This window comes from Channa argus, chromosome 17 (assembly GCF_033026475.1).
Source record: "Channa argus isolate prfri chromosome 17, Channa argus male v1.0, whole genome shotgun sequence".
In the NCBI taxonomy this organism is placed as follows: domain Eukaryota; kingdom Metazoa; phylum Chordata; class Actinopteri; order Anabantiformes; family Channidae; genus Channa; species Channa argus.
The window spans coordinates 15,820,409-15,847,163 of record NC_090213.1 but is presented as its reverse complement, the minus strand read 5'-3'; the positions used below and the strand labels follow the sequence as shown (position 1 = coordinate 15,847,163).

Below are 26,755 nucleotides of genomic sequence, written 5' to 3'. Positions count from 1 at the left end.
CAAAAACAACAAGTGGGAGGAAGATGAATATGGAAACACAACTGTTTATTTAATTAAAATATTGGTATGAACTAACAGGACAGCAGTACTCCCCTACACATACATTCTAGCTTTATGCTTCTTTTTTGCATTAATTCCTTTATATATAAAAAAGTATCCAAACTAACAAAAACATTCTCTTTAATCAGTTCACATGAAACAGAACCCTTTATCCCTCCCATTCTGTTCTTTGCCATCCCACTTGCCCTTAAAACTTAAAAAGTTTCCAAATGCTTGCAGGTGGCCTACATGCAGCCACTTCACACACACAGTGACTTTTTAACCTCTAACCCAACACTATGAGGCCCAGTCAGGGGCAACAACCAGCGCAACTCTGCTACACATTAGCACAGGCCAGTGGGATAAATACATGCATGTGTACATGAGCCACAATATGCAGAACTAAATAAGAGGGCTGATCTCAAGTGCTGAGTGCAGCTGGAAAGCACTGATAACAAAACCCACTGAGGTCCACTTTCTAAAGCAGTAGGGACAGGGAGGGCAGGACAGCCATGACTGATGTGTGTTTGAAAAGGTAAGAATAAATTATTATACCTGTTATGGCTAATAACTGAAGACTTACTTTTAAGGCCCCTTTGAAATTATTAAAAGTCGTACACTTTTACCAAAAAGGTTAAGATATTCTGACAAGCCATACTACATCAGCATTTTGACTGGATAAATGTGGTTCATTTGATTAGGTGGCAACATTACAAAATAATGTCCCCTTTAATTGGACAACCGCATTCTTATGTATTACTCATGTGGTTCAATTGGAATGACATCCCAGTTCATCTTTTGGATCGATGCTGTGTGGTCATTTCTGGTTCAGTGTTTTTTAACTTGCCCCTGTAAACAATATTTTTTAAATATTTGAGAGGTCAAAAGTTTTGCTTTCAAATTCTGTTCATAATATATGTGCATAAATGTAAATGTGATTGTGACTGAGATGCAAAAAAAATGCAAAACCTACATGTGCCTATGAAGACTTTATAGACCAATTTTAGACTGAACAAAGCATGTATATATATATAGATATATACATATATCTGTATATATACACACATGTATATATGTGTGTGTGTGTGTGTGTGTGTGTGTGTGTGTGTGTGTGTGTGTGTGTATATATATATATATATATACATACATACATATATATACACATATATACACACACACATATACATATATATATATATAACTAAATCCCTAGCTATAAATAACAATTGTGATAAGGTTTGATTTTATGTCTAGAATCACTCAGAAGGAGGGGTAATTATTTTGTATCAATTTGGAATAAAATTCTTCATATACATAATACAAAGAAAGCAATTGTGAAACTGACTAATACGTGTAAAACATCATTCTATCAGTGTGACGTCACTGATGCAGTCACTGAAACACTGTCCTATATTGAAGGGGCACAGACAGAATACAGTTGACATTTTACATGTAAAGGAGCTCAATTCTCACTGTGGAGGCAGTAAAACTGCTTCACAAAATAAACACATTCAAAAGCCATGTTCTAAAACTTCAGTGCCTAAATGCAGAATTTGGCATTGACAACAACAAAAGAGTGGCGAACAGATGAGATATGTTGAACGACATAACAAAAGAAAGAGCTATGAAATTATCCAGCTGTAAATAGTAGATGCTACTGTCCAGTTCCCCCAACTCAGTCTCACAACACAAGTGTCAGATTTTGGCATTCATTTGCGTTCAGGGAAAAAAAAAAACATGTCAGAAGTGTAGCCCGCCATCTTTAAAAACTCAGTCCATTGTCTGTGGAAACACAAAGTGACACATTTGTCTCCTGTCAGCCTGTTAAGATGTTAACCTGTCAGGTCCAGTTTAGTCCCTGACATCCAGTTCTCCAAACCCAATAATGAACAAAACCAAGAAGTTCAAGAAAAAAAAAGTCCCCTCAAGGACAAACCAAGGATTAAATATGCCAGTGTAGCGAAGGCACACAATCAGAAAGGTGGATATAAGATATTCTCTCCCTCCCCCCACTTTGTCCCCAATCCAGTTAGATCTGGCTCCATCCTGTTTGCTTCCGGCATGAGAAAGTGCTAAAGCATGCGAGACAGAATTGTGTGTGTACAGGTGTGGTCACCATATAAACATATCAACAATTAAAAGGTTCATTTTATATGTTAACAATTTTAAAATACACAGGCTTACTCCCTACAACTGCATTGATATTCAGTCTGTGGTAAGTGCATCTCAAAGCTAGTCACCCAAAGCTCCACTCGCTGTACCTTAGGTATAAACTGACAATAGGTTGGTTATAGGATAATATATTGACATGAATAATTGTATGCTTACAACAACAGTAAGGTTTTTTTTTCAGCTGCTATAAATACATTTCTTAGAGAGGTTTCACAACGACCAAACCGTATGCCACTGTTTGTACGCTGAAAGTGAATGACACTCAATTGTAATATAAAAACACACACACACTCCTTCAGTTACGCACTTAAAACACCAGCTCTTTTACAAACAGGCACATGTACTTTGCAGGGCATAGGCCAAGTACGAGCGCGCGGACAACCACACACACACACACACACACACCCCCCAAAGACAGAAAGGCACAAGGTATTGCTAATGTTGACGCACTGAAACATGGTCTATCTAAACATATAAATGACCCCTTTCACCCTTGCATCCTAGTCTAGTTGACATGCAAAAAAAAACACCCACACACACTGACACACATTGATAGTAAACAAAACCTACAGATCTACAGTACCTACAGAGGTACACCATTTGGTATTTTAGCGCAGACAGACACGCTCAGGTCAGCCACTGTGTAAGACTTTCAAAACAGAGAGCCTATCATTATGTAGAAATCTTAGAAAAAGCAGAGAGGGGTTGTATAAAAGAAGAGCAGAAACAAAGAAGGGGGTGAAAGACGTCAGACCGGTGGTCTGCAGTCTGTCACAGACCTAACAATTTTTAGCTCAGTGGGTATCTTTGACCTACTCAGCTGAGACAATTGAAAATAGTGAGATAAAATACATCCAGCTCTCCTTATAATTTTTTCAAGTAGTAAAACTCAACAACTGCACCATCTGACACCAACTGTGTTGAAGGTCAGATGTGGGTGTAAAGAGCGTATCATTGGACAGGCGTGTGTCACAAGACCACCAACAGAGGAGTCAGCAAACGCCAGTCAGATCCAACATGGACCAATAATACAAGAGGAGTTGGAACCAATGAACATGCGATGTCAGAAAGCCTTCGGTTGTCGTAGTAATGTGACTGCACAGTTTTCCTTCCATAGCCACAGTTTCAAAAACCAGCAGCTGGATCACCAGCTCTCCAGATCTAAACACACATAGCAAGGATATGTATGTATACAACAGCAAGGATGACTTTCTCAGCATTGTTCCCTACTGCTCCTCCAACCCTCAGAAAACAGATGTCTTCTCTGTGAGGGCAATCAGAATGCCCGTCACATCCTGCGTGCTTGTTGTGTTACCAGCCTATAAGGTTGGCTTTGGCCTTTTCTGTTAGCTTGCGAACACGTCCCTTTGAGGAGGTGCCAAAGGTGATTGATGAGTCTTCAAACAGCAGCTGCCGCTGCTCCTCCTCAGAGTCCTCCTCCATGTACCATGCTGACCGTCGCCCCTGGTTGCGTGTGCGCATAGATCCTCCTGTTTCTTCTTTCGGTGACTCCTTACGATTTGATCGCTGAGGAGCAGTCTGCGGAATAGATGTAACCTCCTCATTGGTTTTCCTGCTGCTCCTCCTCAGAGGTGAAGGCTCAGGTGACTCAGTAAGAGGGGTGGATTCATCAGTTCTTACCACCCGGGGCCGGCCACGCCGCCTAGGCGCCAAAACTGTGCCAGAATCCGACAGCACAGATGTTTCCTGTGCAGAAGATGCCCCACCTTCATCACCTGTGGATTGGTCAAGCTCATCGTCAGGGGTGGAGCTTCTGCGGTTGCTGCTAATTCTTATCTCCTCCAGCTCCTGCTTGCTCTTTCGGCCCCTCTTCTTGCCAGGTGGACGACCTCGCGGTCTGGAAGGGCTGGTTGGACTAGTGACCTCTGGAGGACTCACTGGCGGGTCCATTCTAGATCTTCGCCCCCTTCTCCCAACGCCCATGGTCACATGACTACTGTGGCCATTCAGGTGGACTGTGCTCTGAGATGATGGGCTGGCAGGAGAGCCTGAGAAGTGAAGTAAGTAAACATTGACCTCACGTGAAATCTAAAAACTAATAGGTCACATAGTTGTGACATTATATCTTTCTTACCAGGTGTGTGTCGTACAGGAGGCCTGAGCTTCCGCCGGGTGCTACCTCCAGTGTTACTTTCGCCAGCTGAAGGTGGTGTCACTTTTTCGGGAGCTGGTGATGTTGAAGCTGTCACAGAGTTATGGTTTCTCAACGAACGAGTAGATTCTGACAGTGGCAAAATGATTCAAAAATCAAGGGCATCTCAGTAAATACATGAGAGTGTTGTGACATGACTATTTTTTTTTGTTCTTATAGAGAGAACACATTATTTCCCTTTAACTAGAAATTAGCATATCTTACCTGCTGTGTTTGGTGTGTTGTTTGTGGCATTATGAGAGGAAGATGATGATAGTGGAGAGTGTGCAGAATGACGTGTTGCACTGCGTGTTCGTCCTGCAGCTGATGTGTCTATCTTCCCATTGACCAGCTGGGGGGGCTGTTTTAGGGGTGCGCTCTGTCTCAGAGAGGAGGGTCGTGAAGGAGCTGGGGAAAGTTCCCTTTTCCCAGTCACCCTAGATGACACACGTCTCTTCCTCTCTGGGCTGGAAGAAGGGTGGGAAGAAAGAAAGCGATCGATCACATCTAATGTGTAGGAAGCGCCACAAAATCTAAAACAAAATGTCCTTCTTCATACCTAGATGCTGTGCTGCTTGTGGGAGACTCGCTCCTCCTCCTCCTTCTCTTCATGGCATGGCGTGTTAGTCTGTCCGTAGTGTGTCGCGTCTGTCTGTCAGTGCCCTGTTTGGTTAGTTTGTCTGTCAGCCCGTGGATGGCCTTGTAGTCGGCCAGGATGGAGCTGATATGCTCCTCAAATAGTGCAGAAAGCCTCAGGCTCATACTGTAGATCTGAAGACAAAATAAAGACAAAATAAAGAATCAACCAAAAATGCGTAAATGTTAAAAGCTGCAAATTTGTATTTGTTAGATTCCAGTAAGAAAGTCTATGTGTTTGTGCATATGTGTCTTACCCGAGACTTTTTACTAGGCGTGTAAGCTTTAGAATTGCTGAAAATGAGCCGGACATCTTTGCAGAGCTCAATGGGAGACTGATATTTTCCTTCTGTTAGTGTGCTGAGAACTGTGCCAAAGTCCATTGGTGAGTCAACTATTTGCAGATAGTCCTAAGAGAAGCAGAGAGAAGTTAGGACAATTTGAATTACGGGAGTTTCACTTTGAACTGACTGGAGAAAAAAAACTAGCAGTCCCAAGAGTTCCATACTTTTCTGCTAACAACAACTGCCATAAGTCTGTTCAAATTGTTTGCCTTCGGAACATAATTCTCCATTTGATTTGGTCTTCATTTCTGAATGGACATGCCAACCAAACAATTCCCTTTACTTCAGATAGCACTCCTTTCTCCTTTCTGTAACTACTAATGCAGCCTGACTGCATCCAAACAAGGCATTTAAAAAATGAGCCTAAATTTACAGTAAGCTAGACAAGAATAACATACAGAAGAGTTTTAGTATTAGTCTAAAGATGGAGATCTGTTCAATAGTTACCGGGTACTCTTGTAGGTCCACGGGTTCTCTGAAGGGCTCAGAGTCTTCACACTGAAAAATGAGATCCAGGAGCTCCTTACAGCGACCCCTCCATGCATGAGGATCATATGAAGGAGGCCGGGTTCGAAGTTGACGCTGCATGGGTCGACGACCCTAGGCGCAGACATAAAGGACACCAAGTAAATACACTACTGAATACGAAGCAGCCTCCTTTTTCTTTAAAGACTCAACTATAAGACATGTTAGAGTTTTTTAGGTTGTTTAAGTGCATTTAGAGTCTGTGATGTATAGGAACATGTTGTTACTGGGTTACCCTGTGGTTCCGTGTGGATGTTCCAGGAGTGTTAATATCTTCGTCATCCTCCTCATCATCCTACATTAGACAAAGGGAAATAATTATGGTGACACATACTTGACTCTGACAAACCCACATGCTTTAATTTCTCTCGAACAGAATGTTTCTTCTAATTGTCTTTTAGATGTAGCTTCAGACTTTGTGTGTAACAATAGCAACTGAGCACAAATCATATTACTAGACTTATTATTTATAACTCATATAAATATGCTTTGTAACTAGATTCACAGCAAGAGTTCTGAACAAATGTGTGGAAATCAAACTTTTTTTAATTCTTATTCATTAACAGGGCTCAAAAACAAGTTGAAATATATATATATAAGTTTGGTCTACACCAGTTAATCAATGCCACAATGCTAAATAACAGAAACATCTCTCTGCGTAATGCAGAACAACCTCCAAAACGATCATTTCAATTCAAGATGAATCAACATCTCTATGAACTGAACATTATCACTTTCATGAAGTCAGGATTTCCTGCAAGATTGCTGTATCAGTTGTGCCTAATAAACTGCCAACTGAGTGTAGGTACATATATGTGCCAACAGACCTCATCTTCGGAGTCAGAGAAGGTTGCCTTCTTCATAGTTTTGTAGAGGGGCATGAGGTCTGTCAGACTTTGGTCCCTGTGGAAAAGATAAGAAAAGAGGAAAGCAGAAATTAAATCTAAATACAAATGTTGTAGAACATTAAAATGTTAACATGGTAAATTATCTTAAATTTTTATTTTGTGATGTGCATCACGACGAAGACAGAAACTTGTGGAATAACATTTGGCTTAAAGACATTGAACAAATCCTTTTTTTTCTAAATCATGTAGGCTTTTAAATAATTAATACTTTACACTGAACATACTCACTTAATAAATTGCAGCATGAGGTCAGAGACAAACTTTGCTGTGGTTACTATGAATGATCCTGGCTCATTGAATGTTTGAGCATTGTGTTCAATATAACGAACCTCCCACATCAGAGAGGACAGTCGTCTGCAAAGAAAATACAAGTATTAAAATCTCTCTCACTTATGAACACTCTGCTATCATTTTTGCTGAAACAGAACCTGGTGGGAGGTACCTGTAGAAGCGGTTCACCAGCCTTTGGCGTATGGTGCTAAGGTCAGTGACATAGGCCACTACTGTGCAGTATGTAGGGTAAGCTTGTAGGTCTACTGGGAAGGCAAATGGCGCTGCCACATCTGAAGGTGACAAGTTTGGTGGATCAGAAACAGATAAATGCAAAAGAAAAGAGGAGACATTTAACAAAGGGTTACATCTCCAAAATAAAATACAGTGCACATATCAAACATTACAGTATCAACCCTAACCCAGACCTTTTGCCCGTTTTTAAGTTTTTACTTCTTGTTGTTAATATCCTTAAATACATTTAGATGCACTTAAATAGTTGATTTAAACCCTGTCCTGTAAATCCTCTGCAGTATTAAGTGTAGAAGTAACAGATCTGGAGGGATTAAATGAGCTGGCTGCTTTGAATGTTGTTTCCTCAAATTGCCACAAGGGGGAACCAACAAACCACGTTTCTTCCAAATGGTGGCTTGCACCAAAAATTGTGCCTACCATAACATTACATCACTTAAAGGGAATTCAAGCAAGCACCTCACTATCGGGCTTAACAAGTTACTTATTTAATCCTTTTAACCTATGCTCAACTGGGCACACATCGATAAAATCAGAGCAGTGATTTATGTCATGTAGAGTCATGTTGCTTCTTTGCAAGAAACACACTCCTATGACTTAACACATCCTTGCTTACGTGACATAAGTGCACTGTTATTTTTACAGGAGTCTTATGTTGTAATACCGAGTGTGCAGAGTTGGTCAATGGCTTTAATGATGCGTTCGCACTCTTCTGCCCGTGTGCGGCAGCCCCATTCCCCCTCCAGAGGGACATAGAGAAGCTCCTTCTGCTCTTCTTCTGTCAGCGGGACACTCATGCCCAGCTCATCAGGGAACATAGCTACAGAGCGAAGATTGTAACATTTAGGGCAAAAAACTCCAGACACTGATTTTTTTGCAACTAAATTGTTTCCATGTATGTCTGAATGTGTATGCACTGTCGTATGGATGTATTTTAGATACTTACCATCATCAGGGATGGGCTCCATATCCCAAGGACTCATCTTCTCTGTGTCTCCATTATCCCAGCTGAATGGAAAGTAGTACCAATACAATTCATCAACATCATCATATGGCCATGTTTGTGTTTGTCATTGGTTTCTATTTTACCTGGGTGACATGCAATATTGCAAGCATTTACTTATGTTCTATGTTTTTTCAAAATACTCTGTGACCATGAAGCAGTGAGTGCTGAGCAGAAATACTACCTACAACAGAAAATGTGCTCATAAAATTTCTCTAAAACTAGAGTGTGACTGAAAATAGAAGGCAAGAATTACAAAAAAAAAAGAGCAGAGTTTGTGGACTTATGTGTAATTATCAAGTCTTAGCTGCCAGATAATTCGGCTATATGCAGTTTCTAAAATGATTTAACTCATGAGGTTCTTATGAAGTTAATGAGATGATGTAGTGGCAGCACAGACATTTACATTTGCCTAGAATTTATACCAGGAAACAATTTTTACATGTAAACCATTGTAATTAAATGCCTGAGATTCTTTAATTTGTCTTTTAAGTCAGCTTTTGAAATCAATAAATTTCAGGATAGACTAAGACACTCTTTGTACAAAGACACCAACTGTACACTAGGAAAAGTGTGAGTCAAAGTTTTCACACTTTTACAGAAGCCAGCTTAGTGATTTTAAAAGCTGATCTTTAAAATTAAATTACTCAATATATGTGAAAATACATGTTTTAATACATGTTTTAAGAAAGGGGCTGACTCCAGTTCTAACAATGGTAACTGCATACAGAGGTCTTATCACCTTTCAATCTGAAACCAGACAATGTGATACTTTACTTCCTTTTCTTAAAACCACCCCCAGTGAAGCATCCTTGACGCCATTTTCATGTGTGTCCATGTGCTTATTCAGTCTTTTCATTTGTTTGACTTCAAGTGAAATTAGGATCACGCGCTTTTATTTCCATGCTATTGCAAATGTAACTTATGTAATGAGACTGTGTAATGAGATTGTGATATTAATTCGATTAGGCCTCCAACCCCTTCTGTTTTGTTTGTTGTTTTTTGTCCTTTCATCTTATACCATGAGTTCAGGGTCACCACAGCGGATCATTGTCCGCATAGACATATAGCCGGGATCGGGGATCAAACCACTGACCCTGTGGTCTGTGCACAACTGCCTTACCAACTGAGCTACAGCCACCCACCATCTAACTCTCCAACTAATGCAAATATATTAAATCCAAGCTGTGCTCATACCAGACGTTGTAGCACTGGAACAGGCTGTCAGGATACTGAGGCTGGTAAGGTTCCTGGCTCTCAATGGTCCCAAACCACCAGGCATCGTCAATCACTGATCGAAACCTATCACCTATACAAACATGAAAGAAAGTTTAGATATTTCCAAGAAAAGAACAGCTGACTTCATTGACTCAGTACAAGTTAAACAGACAATATATACGTAATATTAATAATATTCAAAAATTTTGCACATGCTTCAAGTAAAGTAGTCTATAAAGGCAAAACTGGCTGACCTATACCCCAGTGCCTCTTTCTTGCATTGTCAAACTGCTGCCGCAACACGAGGAAGTCAATTACATCAGGCATGTCGTGGTATCTGCAAGATAAAAATGTACTAGGTAAGCCCGAAAGCACAACTCAAGCCATGTAATAAATACTCAAAAAGCAAGTCAAGAATTTGTTTAAAAAAGAAACCAGTTTATTTATAATAGAAACTTAAGGGAATGAATTGCTGTGGGGAATAGATTCACATTCCACACTAAAAGTCTGGGTATTGTTGACCAAAATCTGAATGTAAAAAAAGGATCAACATTTCATCTTCAAAGTTGAGAAGTATTTGATTATGCATTGCAGGTGCTGCTGTAGGTTTATCTGCACAACTGATGCTCTCATGTGGAAACGCCAAGATGCTTACTTCATAGAGAAGGACCCTCCCGTCAGTTTGCCGGTGTCAGGGTCAAGGAAGGCAAGCTTCAGACAGCACAGTGTGGGCAACCCGACCTCATACTTAATGCCGACTATCTTCATCAACTCCTGCTCCTGAGTACCACAAATAAAAGAACAAATAATGCAAATGAACACAACTCATTTCTTTCAAGGAAAGGTCACCCACATATACTGTAAATATTAGTTTAAAGTTTCCATCCACTTGATTTCAGTGTGTCTTGCATGCATATGCTGGGTTTTTATAAATGCTATACTAAGTTATACCAACTGAGATGAAGTGACACTGGGCACAGTAATGCTATTTTTGCCTGCAATCTATTGTAAACTGCTATCTCCACAGAAAATGCTATTTCTGCCTCCTCGTATTGAGAAGAAATAAAAAAATACACAGAGTAAAACTGGAATGCCATAAGCTGCTGCTTTGAGGTGTCTGATGATGTTATATATATATATATATATATATATATATATATATATATATATATATATATATATATATATATATATATATATATATATATATATATATATATGTGTGTGTGTGTGTGTGTGTGTGTGTGTGTGTGTGTGTGTGTGTGTGTGTGTGTGTGTGTGTGTGTGTTGCACTGAAAAAAATGAATCAACAGTCAATGTTGAAACCACTGTCAGTTGCACTTCTATCTATGGCCATTCTTAGGAATTACTAAGTCTTCCTAGTAAGATTTAGATAATTTGTTTCTGCTGCTCTAGGGTGTAAACCTGTGAACTGTAAACCTAATTACAACTCAAAAATCTCCTGTTAGCTCACAAAACATGACCTTGGCATCAGATGTCTGCTGCATATTTATTAAAAAGGTTGAGAAAATTTGTTTGAGCAGCCTGATATTTCCCATTGTCATTGTGATGTTCGTATTGTATGTATTGTTAACTATCTGAGTATGGTTCCTCTGTGTGAACACTGTATTGATTTTCTACCTTGATTTTTATTAGAGGTTTCTACTCTGTGGATGTGGGCACACAACTAAAGAGACAACATAAATCTCTAGACACACGAGCTCTAAAGAGCGATGTCTCTCTTCAGAGAGCACTAAATCCATCTTTGTCAAACTGTTCCTTACCCGTAGCTCCATCTTGTGCCAGGGCTGCTTCTTAGGATTGATGCTGTAAATCTTTTTCCGTTTGGCCATCTCCACATAGGCTTCATGGCCTTGTCTGAAGTAGTAAACCTGCAAACACGCATAGACATATACATACATTTGAAATTTGTAAGAACTAAATGTGACAACTTTAACTTCACCTATGTCTGCTATTTTTAGTTTTTGTTAGGGAGCATAATAGTAAGTGCTACCCTTGTTTTCCTAAACTTACTGTAATATAGCCTCATGGAGCCACTACCATGACTTGTGGTCTTGTGGCTAGTATACAAAACAACACACAGACGGAACACATGTGGGGAGAAGACCTGTGAACAAGCGGTGCGTACCTCATCTCCCATCTGGGGTATGTACGGACATCTCCGGGGGACAGTGTCTGTAATCCATGCAGAGGGAAGCCATTCTTCCAATTTTAGCCCTTGCTCCTGAAAGTCTGTCCTCTGAATGATACACAACCAAATAAATATTCATTACAGTTCAAAAATATAAAAAAGGTTTTGGAACACATGATTTTCTTTTTTATATGTGAAAGATATTGCATTTACATGAGGGCCTGAGCTTTCTGAATCAGTACTGTTACTTCAATTGTCATTTCAGTAGTCACAAAGACGAAAACAACATTTTGGTCATTCCTGAAGACAAACCTTCCTCTTCTCCTTTGGCTTCTTCTTCTTTGGTAATGCACCATCTTTGTCAGGCTTATCTTTCTTTTTGTCCTTCTTTCCATCCCTCTTCTTGTCTCCGTCCTCCTCAGAGCCACTGCTTTTCTTTTTCACTTTAACGCTCTTCTTGGGCGGTTCAAGGTTAATCCCTGCATCCGCTGTCCAGTCAGAATAATCACTGGAGTAGTCACTGCATACGCATCACAAAAGAGATTAAATATCCATCCATCTGCTTGTGTTTATGTATTGACTTGGATATAATATGTGCGTGCATCTGAAAGAGATGCACTAATAATAAACGTGTGTGACACACTGTACATGTCACACCTTGAACTACTGTGGTCATCTGGCCAGGGCTCTTTTTCCTCCTCATCCTTCTCTTCCTCTGAGGAGTGTCCATTGATTTGCCGCACCTCCACCTCTCCCTGTAAACACACATAATTTTACATTGGAACTTTAAGCTCTTTTAAGAAAGTCAACCTTGTTTTAGATGTGTTTCAAGAACAAAGTACCACATACTGTCGCTCCTCCACAAAATAAACAAGCCATTAACACTATTATACCTACCTCTGAGGTGCTTTCATCATCATCTGCAGCCTCGGCGCTCTGTCGACTTGTTTCCTCCATGGCGGCTCGAGTGTGATAGCCATGGTTACCCTGGCTTCTCCTTGCCTCATCAACTACACACTCAGATGTTGGATGAACCTGCAACAGTAGATAATAAAGTGGTAAATGTGAAGGACTTTGTTAAAAGAGAAAATGTATCTTTCTCCCATACAATCTTAATAATAAGTGTTATTAATACAGTACTATGTTTGCAAGTGTGTTAATTCACTAACCCTGCTCTCCTTGGGGAGAGAGTGGATGGTACGTCTCCTCCTTTCAGACTGATAAATATTGATCTCCTCCTCCCCTTTAGCTTCACGCCAGTTCACCTGTCTTCTACACAACAAACAAACATAAATAAATCATGATAGTTATTGATGCTAAATGTTAAAATCAACTCTATGAGTTATGACATTCTACCTTTATGAATGTGATATTACCCATCAGTGATACCTGACGGAATATTTACCTGACGGTGGCTTCCTCCAGCTCAGGGACCAGCACCCTACGGCTCCAGGCTACCAGGTCTCCCTCTGTGGCCATCTGGCTACGTGGGGCGTTGCTGTGCATCTGCCGTACACCCTCAATCTGCCCACTGCGGCGCAGACCTACGTTTGGTGGGGAGTGCACCTCTGTGGGTGAACCCACGGAGCCTGAGATGTCAAAGAGAAAGATTATGCTTTGTCTGATTCAATTTGTCAACGGCATTAAAGAGACTCAGTTTTTGGGACATTGTTTTGTTGGTTAACATAATGATAAAGGATGAGAAGGTTGACAGGAGCATCAATTACGTCTTTCTAGTAAATCACTCATGAGGGACTGCTAAGAATACAATTCATCTTAAAAGTGAGTAAATAAGAATTTGTAACTTTACAAGGATTGAAGATTAACTATTCTATGGATGCAACAAACAATTATTTTCAGTATGTACAGTAGTTATCATTACCTCCAGTGTTAAAACAAATTATCCATCATGATTTATGTTTAAACTCACATTGTTTAAAGATATTTAGCCAAACTTTGCATACTACAATAGTATGAAGGTCCTACTACCTCTAGTGGCCCTGGTGTTTGCAGCAGAAGAAGCAGCAGCATCATTTGTTGCCAGTCTTTGGTCTTGTTCCTGCTGAAGCCTCTGAATCATAGTATCCAGAGGAGAGGAGCCATCCACCGCTTGCTCACTCACAACTTGGTTCAGGCCTTTCAGACGGAAGCGAGAAAGTGAAGAGGATGGAATTTAAAAAGTGAAAGAGAAAGAAAAAAGATTCTGTTGAATGTACATACGTTTGAAAACAGGCATTAAAAATACCACTGCCAGCTATTTCTAGTTGGAGTCATCTAGAAATCCTACCCTGCACATAACAATATGCTACCATCCACCTCAAAGAACAACATGACTTTGTGTTTTCTGACTATCCTGCTAAGTCGCCTCTATACCCAGAATGCTTTTTAAAAAATGTTAAAGCTATGTGACAATGTTTCTGATTGGCTGACAGATACCAGGACCTCCAGATAAAGATCTGATCTGAAATCGCCAAGCAGACAAGGGTCGAGTTCAACTTCCACTGACATCATGACCCCACGTCATAATAAAAAGCTATGTGACAAACAGTGATTATAGCCTCTGTACCTGAAGAAGTGATGCCCATCTGTGGGATCAGCTGCTCATTTCTGCAGCCCTCCCTACCAGGCACCAGCCTCTGATATCTAGGAGGATGGGGGTTTCCATCTACATCCACCAGGAATGGTGGTGGCATTAGGTGTGGTGCCTGCTGGGTTTGCTCATCCAACACGTAATTGTTGGCATCCCGGATGAGTGGCCGGTAGTCAGTGTGGAAGAACATCTGGTCAGCTATCTGAAGCAGAGGTAGAAAGTAGCAAGTACACTAAGTCTGTGCATTTTAAAGGCAACACATATACTGAATGTTTTTATTGAGGATATTCCCCCAGCATGACATGGTTGTGAATGTATGTTAAATAACCTTTATTTTTGCTGATAACATCATATGCCAGGTGTATTTTTGTGTGTAAGTATGAAAGTTGATCCTGTTGCTTTACCTTGTCATATTTGCTGCTGGAGCCAAAGCCAAAGATGAGCAGGTGTCCATGGGAGTCTGTGGCTGCGAAATGTTGCCCATCTGGACTACACTTGCAGTCAAATAGCGCTCCATGTCCTTGGCCCTCAATCTATGCACAGAGAGAGAAGTGAAGATAAGGAAAAAGGTGCACACTATAAACTGCTCTACTTGGGGAACTTCCAGACAACTGTAGCACTGGTATGGCCTGACAGCATTCAGCTCAAAATGTCTAACACCAGACAAACATTTCTTATTTCCAGCAACAACTTTGAGCTAGGATAGCAGCACCTTTAGAAAACGAAAGCAGTTACTGTTGCTTTTTAGTTTGTTATGTTGTTTTTCCATCACTTTCGAAATAGCTTTATTTAAGTACAACATAAAAACAACATTTAGAAAGGGCACATGTGTCCTTAACCATTTATAGAAGACATGCCGCTGTAAACATAGCTGATTATTTGTGTGAACACACAACGACAATCTCCAGACATAAAAAAAAAGGGTGCGGTAAAACGTACTCAGACATTTTAGAAGATATAGGAAAACACCTGCCAGCTAGGAAACATATTCATACGGCAGAGATGAGTAGTACCACAGTGCTCGCAACTGCTATTGCCAAACAGTAACAAGCAGTGCAGTATTATGCAGTGATTACTGTAGATTAAGTCATTTGGAAAAAGTAGCAATCTAACTGCTTAAACTGACATTTCTAAAGTCAGTTGTGTTGCTTTATGACTCATTTTTATTTGTGTACTGCATTTTAACATTTACCATTATGCTGTAACTATTACCTGTGTCCACAGGGGCCATTATTCAGCAAAAGAGACATATCTTTAAGTTTCACATGGAAATTAGGGCCTTTTCACACTCACAGACACTTTATGTTGTGAAACACTTTTCACTATCAATGATCAACACTGAGAATTAACCATCTGACCAGCTCAGTGACTCATTTGTTCTGACACCATGATTAGTGCTGTCCTGGACTACCATAGAGGCACAGGCAGGAAATAAAAAAGTTACTGCAATGATAAATATGTATACACACATACATATATGAGTCTGGTGTCATGATTTCTACTCTATATTTAAAGTCCATTGCCACAAACAGTGCAACAAATTACAGAAAAAAAAGAAGGTGTGAAAAATAAGAACACAAAGAGAGAAAGTGAAAGCAATAATGGAGGGAAAGAACTGGGTGAGAGGGAAAGAATGTGACACAATGAGTGACACTGGGAAAGAACAAGAAAAGAATGCGTAGTTGGAGTGAAGCAAATACTAAAGGAATATTTCTAATGAAAGCCATGTATCAATGCAGTCAAGAGGGAAAAAATGCTAACTCCTGTAATGTATCTCTTTGCTGATTCACTGCATAGGGAAACACTTAGCATTAGGATTTGCGGCTCCAGTCTTAATGTAGCCACACAGAAGTGACAAAGACAGAGACTGAGAGCCAGTTAGAGAAAAGGAGACTCACCATGTTAAAATAGGAGCGAATCTTAACTCCTCTGGCCAGGTCCCACACAATGCAATTCCCATCATGGCCCGCTGAAAAAAGAATTCTTGGATCAAAGGGATGTGGTTCCAGAACAAACACCTCATCCTCATGACCCTGTAATTGAAACAAATTGAAAGTTTAAATTAAGATTCTCCTAATAAACTATTCAAGTTTACACTTTACATGCATGTCTGTCCAGACTTAGTTTTAAATGAGTTCCTCCATGAGTCCAAGTGGACACTTGTGCCAGATGTAATAAAACTAATGAGAATGGGACAGCCATGCGGTCACAGTGACCTATACCTTTGGTCTTTGAGCACCAAAATATGCAGTGTATGTAGTGTTATCCAGACAACCCAAAAATGTCCCATGTTGTTGAATTCATCACTGCAGCTGAAAACTAATGAACATATTTACAACTGTGAGAGACAGAGGAGTTAAGAATTACTGGTACTACTCTAAGTTAAAAAATAAATGACAATAGGATTAATTTGGGGGGCTGTAGATCAGTGGGTAAGGCAGTTGTCCAGTGGTTCAATCCCCAGTCCCAGCTACGTGTCAAACTGTCCTTAGACAAAACAAGTCTCGGTGGGTCAGGTGAGCACCTTGCACACTGCTGTCGGTGTGTGTTTGTGAATGGGAATCAACATTGTAAAGCACTTCAGATAAAAGCGCTATATAAGTTACCATTTAATTTAGCAAATGAATATGATATGCCAATAATTTTAAACTCATGGTACCCATGTTTAGTTTTATATTGTGTGTGCGTCATTACATACCATCAGTACGTGGACAAGGTTCCCGGTGATGGAGTTCCACACCTTTAGCGTCAGGTTGTTGGCAGCTGTGATTACTGTGCTATCATGGCGGTCCCACGCTACCATCGTCACCTTCAGTTTGGTCACCTTGTCTTCCAGTGGAGGAGGGTTGTACTTCCTGAGGGGAAAACATTGAAACGTTTAGACCACTTAATCTCACCTCAATTTACTTGAAACACATGACAATTTGAAATGGTTATGTGAAATGGTTAAAATGGGACAGAAAGGAAGCGCATCCTCTTTCTTTAAAAGGGTGAGCGTGTTCATTCTTTTTAAAGAATTGAATGGATCATCTTCGATCCTTTTTTACACCAGTAACGAGGACCTAGCCAATCTGACAGCTAGATATTATCTCTCTGCAGCCTAAAATAATTCATTATAACCCCAGCTGCTAGAGTTTACATATGTGAACTGTGAAAAACCACTAATTTAATACACTTTAGCATGCTTTTGTACAATGTCCTCACTAGTCTTTGAGCACTTTTCCAGACTTTCTGAAACTGTGTGGTTTCACTGTTGAGGTGGAAGGCAAAATAAGAATCTTTCTCTCTTACTGTATATGTTGAAGATTTAGGTCCATTCAATGCTTTCTCAGTTTTTTGGTTTGTTTTGTACTTATTATGATAGCAAACTTATGTGCATTTGTCATGACACAGACAGAGCTGTACAGATAATCATGGATTATTTAAAATTTTTGTGTTGTTAAAATTCTGTGTTGTTGTGTTCATTCAGGCAATAAAACCTTGATAGCCTGTCGGTATCACCTCATTCATTCATTGTCTGTGATGTCTGCAGTTAATCTATATTCTGTCTGGAAGTATTAGCTAAATCAATCAATGTCATGCTTTATGCAACAGGTGTGTTAATGTTTTTCCCCTAACTTATTTATTTGTGAGCTGTACATAATGACCCACTTCATACAGCTATGAATAAATACACAGATGTACATATACAAAAAAAATTTAAGTCTCTTCTAACTATTCTTAAATAAATGTCTTAGTACAAAACAGAGCACAGTTTTCAGCAGGTTATCCTCGAGTACAACAGGCCTGGGATTTTTTTATGCTACATGATTGACTCTTTTAAAATTTAGACTGATGTGAACACCTGCAGGATCATCCCAGCCTGCAGCACAGAGCTCTAAGCACAACAGTGCTTGTGGAAAAGCTGAGACTTTGACAGCCATACGCACATACCCGGGTAATTTGGTCTGCATGTCCAGCAGAATGCTTCTCCAGCCCTGAGGCTGCAGCTGCCAGATTCGTGCAGTACCATCCCTACTGCCACTCACAAACCTGCAGAACACACACAGATTTATGAACACATATTCATGCAGAAAGTAAGCAACAAATATAACACTTTCTGCAGTACAGTAGTTGCTTGTACTTGCACACATAAGTATACACTAATTGTATGAACCCCCCTTCTATTTCTCCATCTTATCCGCCCCTCCCTCTTGTAAAGACAATCTACCTCCCTGACTGTTGAGATTACAGAGACCCAGGGGAATTACAGCGCAGCCTGTTTTTCTGCAAACTCCACACAGACACACATAATTTTACACTCAGCAAGTGCATGATGTGTGCAAGCGTATGTGCAAGTGGATGTGTGTGTGAGTGAGAATGTGTATTACAGCATGTACCAAATAGTAAATAACAGTGGTGTTTCTGCTGACACCATCAAGACAGAATACAACACCCTGAGGTTCCATAAAAATAAACAGCGGTGTACACACACAAATTAACAGCACCAAGTATGTTGCTCTCATACACACACGCACACACTTTGCAAACTTACCTGTCGCTGCAATGTGAAAACTGAATGCTGTCAACTTTGTCCTGGTGGTAAAAATATAAAAGAAAAATCAGAAAACAAATGATTAACAAGCATTTCCTCTACTAGTCGGACCATTTTTTTGTGTTATCACATTTGTGACAAAGAAGGAAACAAGCCTTTTCCAGGGCTTTCAACTGCATCTCACTGTGTCCTTCCTTTTATGGAGTTTGCTCAGTTGTCATGGGTATTAGACAAGAATCTCCATGACAACTGATCAAACTTTATCTGCAGGGAAAGACGATGAAATGCAACTGAAAGCCATAAAAGTTGACCTTGAGTTTAGATTTGTTTGTTTTGACTCCAGGGCTAAGAATGAACATTTGTGTTAGAAATATATCACGTATAATATTCACAAACAAACTACAGAACTATGTGAGGTAATTTGTTGCGCAGTTTCTGTGGGGAAAAAAAACGCTTTTCTGACTCACTGTATGGGATTCAAGTTCAGAGATCTTCTCGGGCTGCCCGGAACCAAAGTAGTACACCCTGATGATGTGGTCCGTGCTTCCCGTGGCCAGGAACATACCACCTGGAAAACAAATATCAGTATTGGTGCAACGCATGTGTTAATTTGCAAAATTTTGTTATCTGTCACAAAACCCAAATAGTAAGGTATGGTTAGATAAGTAAAAAGTAAAACCCACAAGGATCTTGCATTTTCCTGTGCAAACTTTGCAAATTATCAGATGTTCAAGGTTAACTACATGTCAAAACAGAAATACACTCTTAACAACCGTGAAGCACACTTAGTGCACATTTGCTGAAAAGCAGCATGCCCACTTGAGTGCGGCTGTCTGTTGTGCTGGCTCTTCAGTTAATCTGGGCTAATTGTGCACTTTTTTCCCCATTTCTATTTCCTCTCCAGTGGTCTGAAAGCATGCGTGAAAATCAAAGCGAGATGTGTTTACCTGCGCTGAAGGAGGAGCATATCATCTGCACACCAGGTCTGGAGCGCTCCGTGAATTTACTGGGCCTCAGACTGGACATAAACACAGAAAAAGATGATGAAAAACACAATGAACCTGCCTGAAAATAATGTTTTGTATGTGTTACAATTGTGCAGGTTAGCTGAATTTAAATCTTTTAAACTATATTAACACTATATGGTATGTTCAGATTGTTATTTTATTGGAACGAATATAAACCGCATCCTAGATATAGTCATAAAGCAGTGTAAATAGAGTAAATAACCGTAACTTAAAGTAACACTAACTAAAAATATTACTTCATCAGGTAAAACTGTTCAGTGTCAAGATAAACTCAATTATCTAATATTTTACCAAGTAACAATAAAACTATGACAAGAAAATAACATTTTACAAATATGCTTTACAAATATGTAATTTCAACGGGTGTCAGAGGCACTTGCACAGATGAACTGTGTCCGCATTTCTTACCCAAACTTGAGCGTGCGTGCATCCCACTGCCAGAAGCAGATGGTGCCGTCAGCTCCGGTGGAGGACAGGTAGCGCTTAGACCCACTACAGAGAGGAGAGAACTGCAGATACGGCTAATTAGGGGGTACAGCTGTGTATGTATTATGGACAATTAAATGTTTTTTCCACTACAGAATGAAAAAAAATGGCAATTAATGCACATAAGCTTAGAAAGCAACCCTAAGAATGTAGAGAAAGGTGAGAGACCAGCATACAAGCTTGTAATACACAGACACAAAGACATACTGTATGGAAACAAAGAAGAAGAAGAATAGGTCAGAAACAAATTGTAAAAAGGTAAGATCAAATAAATTTCAAACAAAAGGTGAAATTGAATAAATTAGTGAAATAAAGGTGAAATCACTACCCATTTTAAGCGGTTTCTACTGTGTAATGTTACAGAACGATACAGACAGATGGCCCAGTGGAAAGGATTAAAATATTGTTTAAATCCTCTTCTGGGGCAAACAAAATGCACACAGAAAAACAAACATGCAAAACCACACACCCTCGCATGCTGACGTTCTCACCTGTAGTGAGGTGATAGAGGCTGCGTGTCCCTCTAGGACAGCCAAAGGGGCACACGTCTGTAGGCACCACACTCTAATAGTCTTGTCACAGGAACCTGCAGCAATCATGGTGTTCTCGTAGCTGACGGCCATGTCAGAGATCTCAGCAGCATGGCCACGCAGCGTCGCCAGCAGACGCCCATCATCTGTTCCCCATATCTTCACAAGGCAGTCGTCTGAGCCCTGGGAAAGAAAGAAAACAGCATCCACACGGTTATCTAACGTGCCTGCAGATTCGTGTTTAAGATAGCTTGACTGCTGCCGCATCTGCTTCTGAGGCACACTTTTAGTAAGACAAACTAAACATGTCAAGTTTAAAAAGACTTTGAAACTATATCTGGGGACACTGTAGCTTTAGACTGAGCAGACTGGGAAACCTGGACCATAAACAGGATAGTCTAAAGATATAAAAGTACAAGTGATTAAAAGAGTGTCAATGAACAATTTATAGGCAAAAGATAATGTGTGCTTTTCATGCACACTAATAATTACTAGTAAAATAACAATGCGACTGTTAAGCAAATACCTTTACTAGTAGAGTAACAGGCAGATTGACACTTTTATGTTTGGCTTAGACTGTGCTTGCACCTATAAGGACTCAAAGTTCATTTCCAAAGACAAAGTAAGAAAAGTCAAATTAAAAACAAGAATTTTATAATATTTACAATTTTATTACCACCCAAACTGCTGCTATACTAAACACACATAATCTCCCATAAATCTGTCTTATTGGAAAAATTAGAATCCATTTACAAATGTGTCTCCACACTATTACCTTCATTGGTTATTTATAATGATGTGGTGCCAGTGTGCAGGTAAGCATATTGAATGTCATACAACATATCATTTAAACACGAACAGCAAGAAAAACAAAGCCGCCAACTCACTAATCACTGTTCAGAACTGAGATTTTTCACACCACTGTCAGATACACTGTCCTCATTCCAACCAATACAACCAAAAAAAAGAGTCATGTAAACCTGTACAAAAATAGTAACGTATATTCTCCAACCGTTATAAGATGTTGTATTCTCAAACAACGTGTTGCGGGTTTCTTTTAGCCTTCTTAGCAATATATTAACAGAATAACAAAAGAAAGAAAAAGGAAAAGAACTGAGGACAAAAGCTAAGCACAAAAAAACACCATGGTCAATAATTAAATGATAACACATAAAATTAAGGCTCAAAGAAATGTTGCAGCTTCAATTCCCTCGGGCAGCTCCTGCAACACTGCTTTAACAGCACATGAAAACAGCCTTCAGGGACTCGACTGAGGAATTCTGGCTGTCATCCAGTAAGGGGTTAAAATGTTTGTAATTCAGCACTGTGCCAGACCCATCTGTGCCTTGATTAATATCCCAAAATAATTTTTAAACCAACAGGTAGCCAGTGTTAAAATTCTAAAACTCAGTGTGAGGTGACTGAATGTTTTTATTCTACAAAGATTAATTTATGCAGTTTGTCAAAGATGGAAATCAAGGAGACTTAAGAACGCACTGTTAGGAGAATTTACACATTTACATTACCAACTTTCAACTTTCAGTAAAAAAAAAATTCTAAAAAAAAACAAGGGTTCAGAGCAGATTAGTTATAAAATATTCCAAATCATCTACCTTTTTATAAGGCCACACTATCAACATCCGCATAGATTTTTTGTGGAAATGTGAGACAGAGCACCAGCCTCCCTCCTTTGAATAAATCATCATCATCTTTCTCCATCACCAGTAGAACGCAGTCTGACTGAAGCTGTTATTTTGTGTGGACTGATAAAAAACAGCAAGTGTTCCCTTACTGATTTAGAAAAACCCCAAGGACAAATTAAAGCTGCGGCAAGATTTACAAAAAACAAAAGATATGCAAGACAAGACAAGGCTTTAAACATAAACACTTTGAAAAAGCAAAAGACTTTAAACAAACTTTTTTTTTTTTTTGCAATGAATTTGAGGTTATGTTAACTACCATTACAGGAACAAACAATCCATGGCCATGATAATGAGCTCAAAAGTATTTAGAAAGGTATAATATACTGATCAGTATCAGTCTGTTTGTTTATCAATTGCTTGAGCAAAACTGTATGAACATGCTCACATGATGATCCCTGTGAACGTTTAGGCTAAAAAAATCAATTATCAATCAACTTGACTGCCACTGCAGTAAAAAGACTGAAGAGATCCAAAAATAAGAAAATATATAAATAAAAATGATCTTGTGATAAAAGGAGACAGTGAGCAAGAGAGACAGAGAAAGAGAGAGAAAGAAATGACAGGAGAAAAAAGAGAGAAAGACAAAATGAGAGAGACCAAGACGGAATTTTAATTCTGGCACTTAGCCAGTGCCTCAGAGGAAACATTTTCTCCAGTTATGATGAGAAATAGCAAGAAGAAGGGGGGAACAAAGGAGGGGCAGCGCAGGAGGGAAAGGGGAGAGAAAAAAGAAAGAGAAAGAGAGATTGAGTCAATGTAACCCCCCTCCCCCTCAGCAGCCAGCCATTTTTAGAGATTTAAGAAGTGAAAGCTGAAAATGGTGTATAGCAGCAGGCAGTGTTTAACTCAAGCTTCCAAACAGAAGGACGGCAACATTAAATCAACATTATCTCAGTGTTCGTTCAGTATTTAACACATTGCTCACACTGTATCTCTAACACAACCACATGGAAAAAAATGAAGTCAACAATACAGCACACGCAGACTATCCAGAGGGCAAAGGTAGGGTCAGCTTCCTCAACTTGAGAAAGGGGAATTCCTTCCTCTTTAAAACCTCATCATTAAATCATAAGGTTGTGTGAATTTTCTCCTGTGTAGGCTGAATCTGACTGTCACTGTGAGTCATTCAGAAGAGACATCCCACAACAGTAAGGTAAACAGTAATTACCTCCTTCCAGAACTGTTACAGCAGGCAATGCAGATGCTTGGTCCTCTTGGTAAGCAAAACATAACTTGTAACAATTGAATACGCACAAACAGCACACCAGAGGTGACTCGAAACAAACACAAAGCCAATCAAACACAAAGCAATGCAATCAAACAAAGTCCATCCAAACAGGCTCCTTAGAAGCATTAAGAAACCCCCTCATGCGTGCACACGAAAACTGCAGCTTTACCGTGAAGATGCGTCGTCCCGTCCTGTCGAAGGTGACGCAGTACACAGAAGACAGGTGTCCCAAGATCCTCTTGTGCATCTTCATGTGCTGGTACACAGCTGTGGGCACCAACTGCCGGAGACGGTAGGAGCCATTCAGTCGACGGCTGAAGCTCGTCTCGACTGGATGGTAAGAAACGGCACACAGTTAATGAAAAGTCATTTATTTAATGGGAGAGTTTCAAGAAAATGAAAATGGGCCACGGCTATTTATTCTCTGCAGGAAAACACACTGTGACATTAAAGCAAATCAATAATAACACTATTGTCAAATGCTACTGGCAGATGAGATCTTGGCAAGCAAAGATGCAGATCAAGAGACTGGAGATTGGAGATCAAAGCCACAGACAAAAGGTAAAGATGGTTGAATGTTAGTTTATATTTTGCTAAAATTCAAAGTTCCTCTTTACCAATGTTAGGTGGGCTTCCATAAATAATCGGCGGCTCCGGTGGTCGTCCACAATGAAGAGCAGCCAGCGCTGAGCCCTTCCACACAACATGCTTACAACCTGGAGGAGCATCAACACAAAAGAGATACATAAAAGAAACATGTTCACATATATTATACAGACCCGATTATGTGTGAGCCGTGCATGTATATTAAAGTAACTAATGTGCACATGTACTATACATCTGCTCACTCTTGCTGGTGCGGAGGAGATTCTGCCTTCCAGCCCCTAGCAGGCTGGTTAGTCCTGGCACACTAGCAGGGACCTCCCTCTCCAGCAGCGGACAAACTCTGGAGCAGACCTGCAGGAGGTGGTCTGGGCTTATGTGCTGGTAGAGCTTCACCTAAACACAAACACACACATGCTTGTCTCAGTTTTTATAAAGACAAAAAAATTATGCAACACCAGTTTGAATGGAGAAGGGTATCATTGTGAAAAGAGAAACTGAAAGAAATGTGAGCTTTGTATCCAAATGTGTCAAACAAGCTGCACATTTTGGTATGTGTGTGTTTTCAGGGAAACTAAGGAAAGAGACAATGGCCAAAAAAAATGTATTACATCAAATCTGAAAATCTAAAAATCAAACAGTTACTACTAACAGTTACATAAGTAGCTGTGGCTTGTAGACATTGGTTCATTCATTTCAAGTTTGTACACATACACACATCCAAAACAAATATTCAGCAGAATTAGGAGAAGTGTAAACCAAGGTCAGATGTTGGCGTTCTCTGCGAATATTTATTTTTTTTGCTGAGTACTCCAGCACTTCAACAGGAAGGTTGCCCTTTTTAATAACTAAATTACTGCCTGTTTTCTGTGCTCCAACAGAAATAAAATGAGTGAGAAAACTATAGGGACAAAATTAAAACGATGTCCTACATTTCACCTTAATGGTATTAACTATCAAACTATCAAAAATTTATGTGAAGAACTCTGACCAGAGCATATAAAACCTGCAACAACATGAAATACAGCTTTTCTTTTTTTGTCTACAGTTCACAGCACTGTAGTAAAGAAGCAGAGGAGGGGGGCGTGGCATGCAACATAAGCATGAAGCCGAATGAAACCCACACTCTTATAAACACAGACTGACTCTAATTCTACTGGCACATGGGGACACTCCAGCATTGCATGGCCTACTTCTGCTGAAGCACACATGGCTCAGTGAGTGGAACGGCAATGATACACCACAGAATGACTGGGGGAAATATGCAGCACAGTGTTTATTTCAGAATGCAGAGTTATTCTAAAAGTATTCATTTATATCAGCCATGCAGTAATCAGCTTTGTTTCAGATGCATCTGATTTGAATATCTGAACAGTTCCAACATGACTTAAATTAAATCATTATTACCGACACACATACATTTTCTCAGGTCCTCTATCTGAACTGACACTAACGTTTATTTTCTGTCTGAGACACACACACACACAATTAATGACCCCTTAATTGCTTTTAACATCCTTGCTGGTTCAGAGACGTGATCAGTGTTTCTAAGCACCTATCAGCATACAAGCCCCACTGAGGTACATGCACAACTAGAATACACACACACACATACCGACAAGAGTGATGTGTAAAAACAATTTGCTCCATTTTACTTGCTTCTAAAGCGTAATGGATAACACTCCCTCAGCCACAAACCCACCACCAGAAAACACATGGTCCAACGCACATGACTGCAGGCTGTGTGCCCTCTCTGTGTAACTGACGCCTTACATTCTCAAAAATCTATTAATACATTTGAAATAAATGGTTATAACGTTTATTTTAAAAGGTACAATAAGAGGAATACACAGTCATGTTAAAATATGCAAATTGCTATAATTGCAAACATTTAAAATTAATAAACTTATGTAAATATATTAAAGATAAAATACCACTATGTTTCTTTTTCATTCACAAATAGGCCCATATTGATGTAGCTATTGTGCTCCTGATCAATTAACTATTCACAAATTAATAATCACACATATAATTAATCCGCCTTAATTACATACCCACAATTAATACTGTTAATTATTATAATATCATTGAAGGTAGCGTTGATTCCTCCTTGTTGCCCAACCCCCTCCTATGCCCAGACATCAACCTACAACCGCTGACAAATCTATACGTGATCTAGCGCCCCTGCATTTAAACACTCCTTTGACCATTTGCTCTAATAATTAAAAACCCTCCACAACATTTTTTGTTATAGAAAAAAATATGCATGACAGGCATGAGGCAGGCTGAAAGCCTGAGGATGGGAGGAGGAGGAAGAACTGAGAACCGTGTGAGCCAGGCAGGAAGACAGAGAGAAAAAAAAAACACAGGCATGCAGAAAAA

The 26,755-nt window shown here is 39.7% G+C and overlaps 1 protein-coding gene across 1 annotated transcript in view; it reads right to left on the bottom strand.

Annotated features, from left to right (window-relative positions):
* Positions 1 to 26: 26 nt before the first annotated feature.
* Positions 27 to 26,755, bottom strand: part of phip (pleckstrin homology domain interacting protein) — a 28,358-nt gene continuing 1,629 nt past the window's right edge. Inside the window, exons 5-40 of the mRNA XM_067481603.1 lie at positions 24,619 to 24,769; positions 24,388 to 24,486; positions 23,940 to 24,100; positions 20,801 to 21,022; positions 20,232 to 20,332; positions 19,743 to 19,813; positions 19,263 to 19,363; positions 18,796 to 18,836; positions 18,195 to 18,293; positions 16,960 to 17,116; positions 16,160 to 16,294; positions 14,666 to 14,794; positions 14,238 to 14,463; positions 13,661 to 13,807; positions 13,077 to 13,260; positions 12,841 to 12,943; positions 12,569 to 12,706; positions 12,329 to 12,426; positions 11,984 to 12,191; positions 11,669 to 11,779; positions 11,304 to 11,411; positions 10,175 to 10,299; positions 9,774 to 9,856; positions 9,499 to 9,610; positions 8,245 to 8,306; positions 7,963 to 8,118; positions 7,219 to 7,339; positions 7,005 to 7,130; positions 6,696 to 6,771; positions 6,104 to 6,163; positions 5,791 to 5,943; positions 5,257 to 5,409; positions 4,923 to 5,134; positions 4,589 to 4,830; positions 4,307 to 4,453; positions 27 to 4,220 (exon numbers count right to left, since the gene is read on the bottom strand). Of these exons, the coding sequence (XP_067337704.1) occupies positions 3,523 to 4,220; positions 4,307 to 4,453; positions 4,589 to 4,830; positions 4,923 to 5,134; positions 5,257 to 5,409; positions 5,791 to 5,943; positions 6,104 to 6,163; positions 6,696 to 6,771; positions 7,005 to 7,130; positions 7,219 to 7,339; positions 7,963 to 8,118; positions 8,245 to 8,306; positions 9,499 to 9,610; positions 9,774 to 9,856; positions 10,175 to 10,299; positions 11,304 to 11,411; positions 11,669 to 11,779; positions 11,984 to 12,191; positions 12,329 to 12,426; positions 12,569 to 12,706; positions 12,841 to 12,943; positions 13,077 to 13,260; positions 13,661 to 13,807; positions 14,238 to 14,463; positions 14,666 to 14,794; positions 16,160 to 16,294; positions 16,960 to 17,116; positions 18,195 to 18,293; positions 18,796 to 18,836; positions 19,263 to 19,363; positions 19,743 to 19,813; positions 20,232 to 20,332; positions 20,801 to 21,022; positions 23,940 to 24,100; positions 24,388 to 24,486; positions 24,619 to 24,769 (5,316 nt within the window). The 3' untranslated portion in view covers positions 27 to 3,522. The remainder of the gene's footprint in view (positions 4,221 to 4,306; positions 4,454 to 4,588; positions 4,831 to 4,922; positions 5,135 to 5,256; positions 5,410 to 5,790; positions 5,944 to 6,103; positions 6,164 to 6,695; positions 6,772 to 7,004; positions 7,131 to 7,218; positions 7,340 to 7,962; positions 8,119 to 8,244; positions 8,307 to 9,498; positions 9,611 to 9,773; positions 9,857 to 10,174; positions 10,300 to 11,303; positions 11,412 to 11,668; positions 11,780 to 11,983; positions 12,192 to 12,328; positions 12,427 to 12,568; positions 12,707 to 12,840; positions 12,944 to 13,076; positions 13,261 to 13,660; positions 13,808 to 14,237; positions 14,464 to 14,665; positions 14,795 to 16,159; positions 16,295 to 16,959; positions 17,117 to 18,194; positions 18,294 to 18,795; positions 18,837 to 19,262; positions 19,364 to 19,742; positions 19,814 to 20,231; positions 20,333 to 20,800; positions 21,023 to 23,939; positions 24,101 to 24,387; positions 24,487 to 24,618; positions 24,770 to 26,755) is intronic.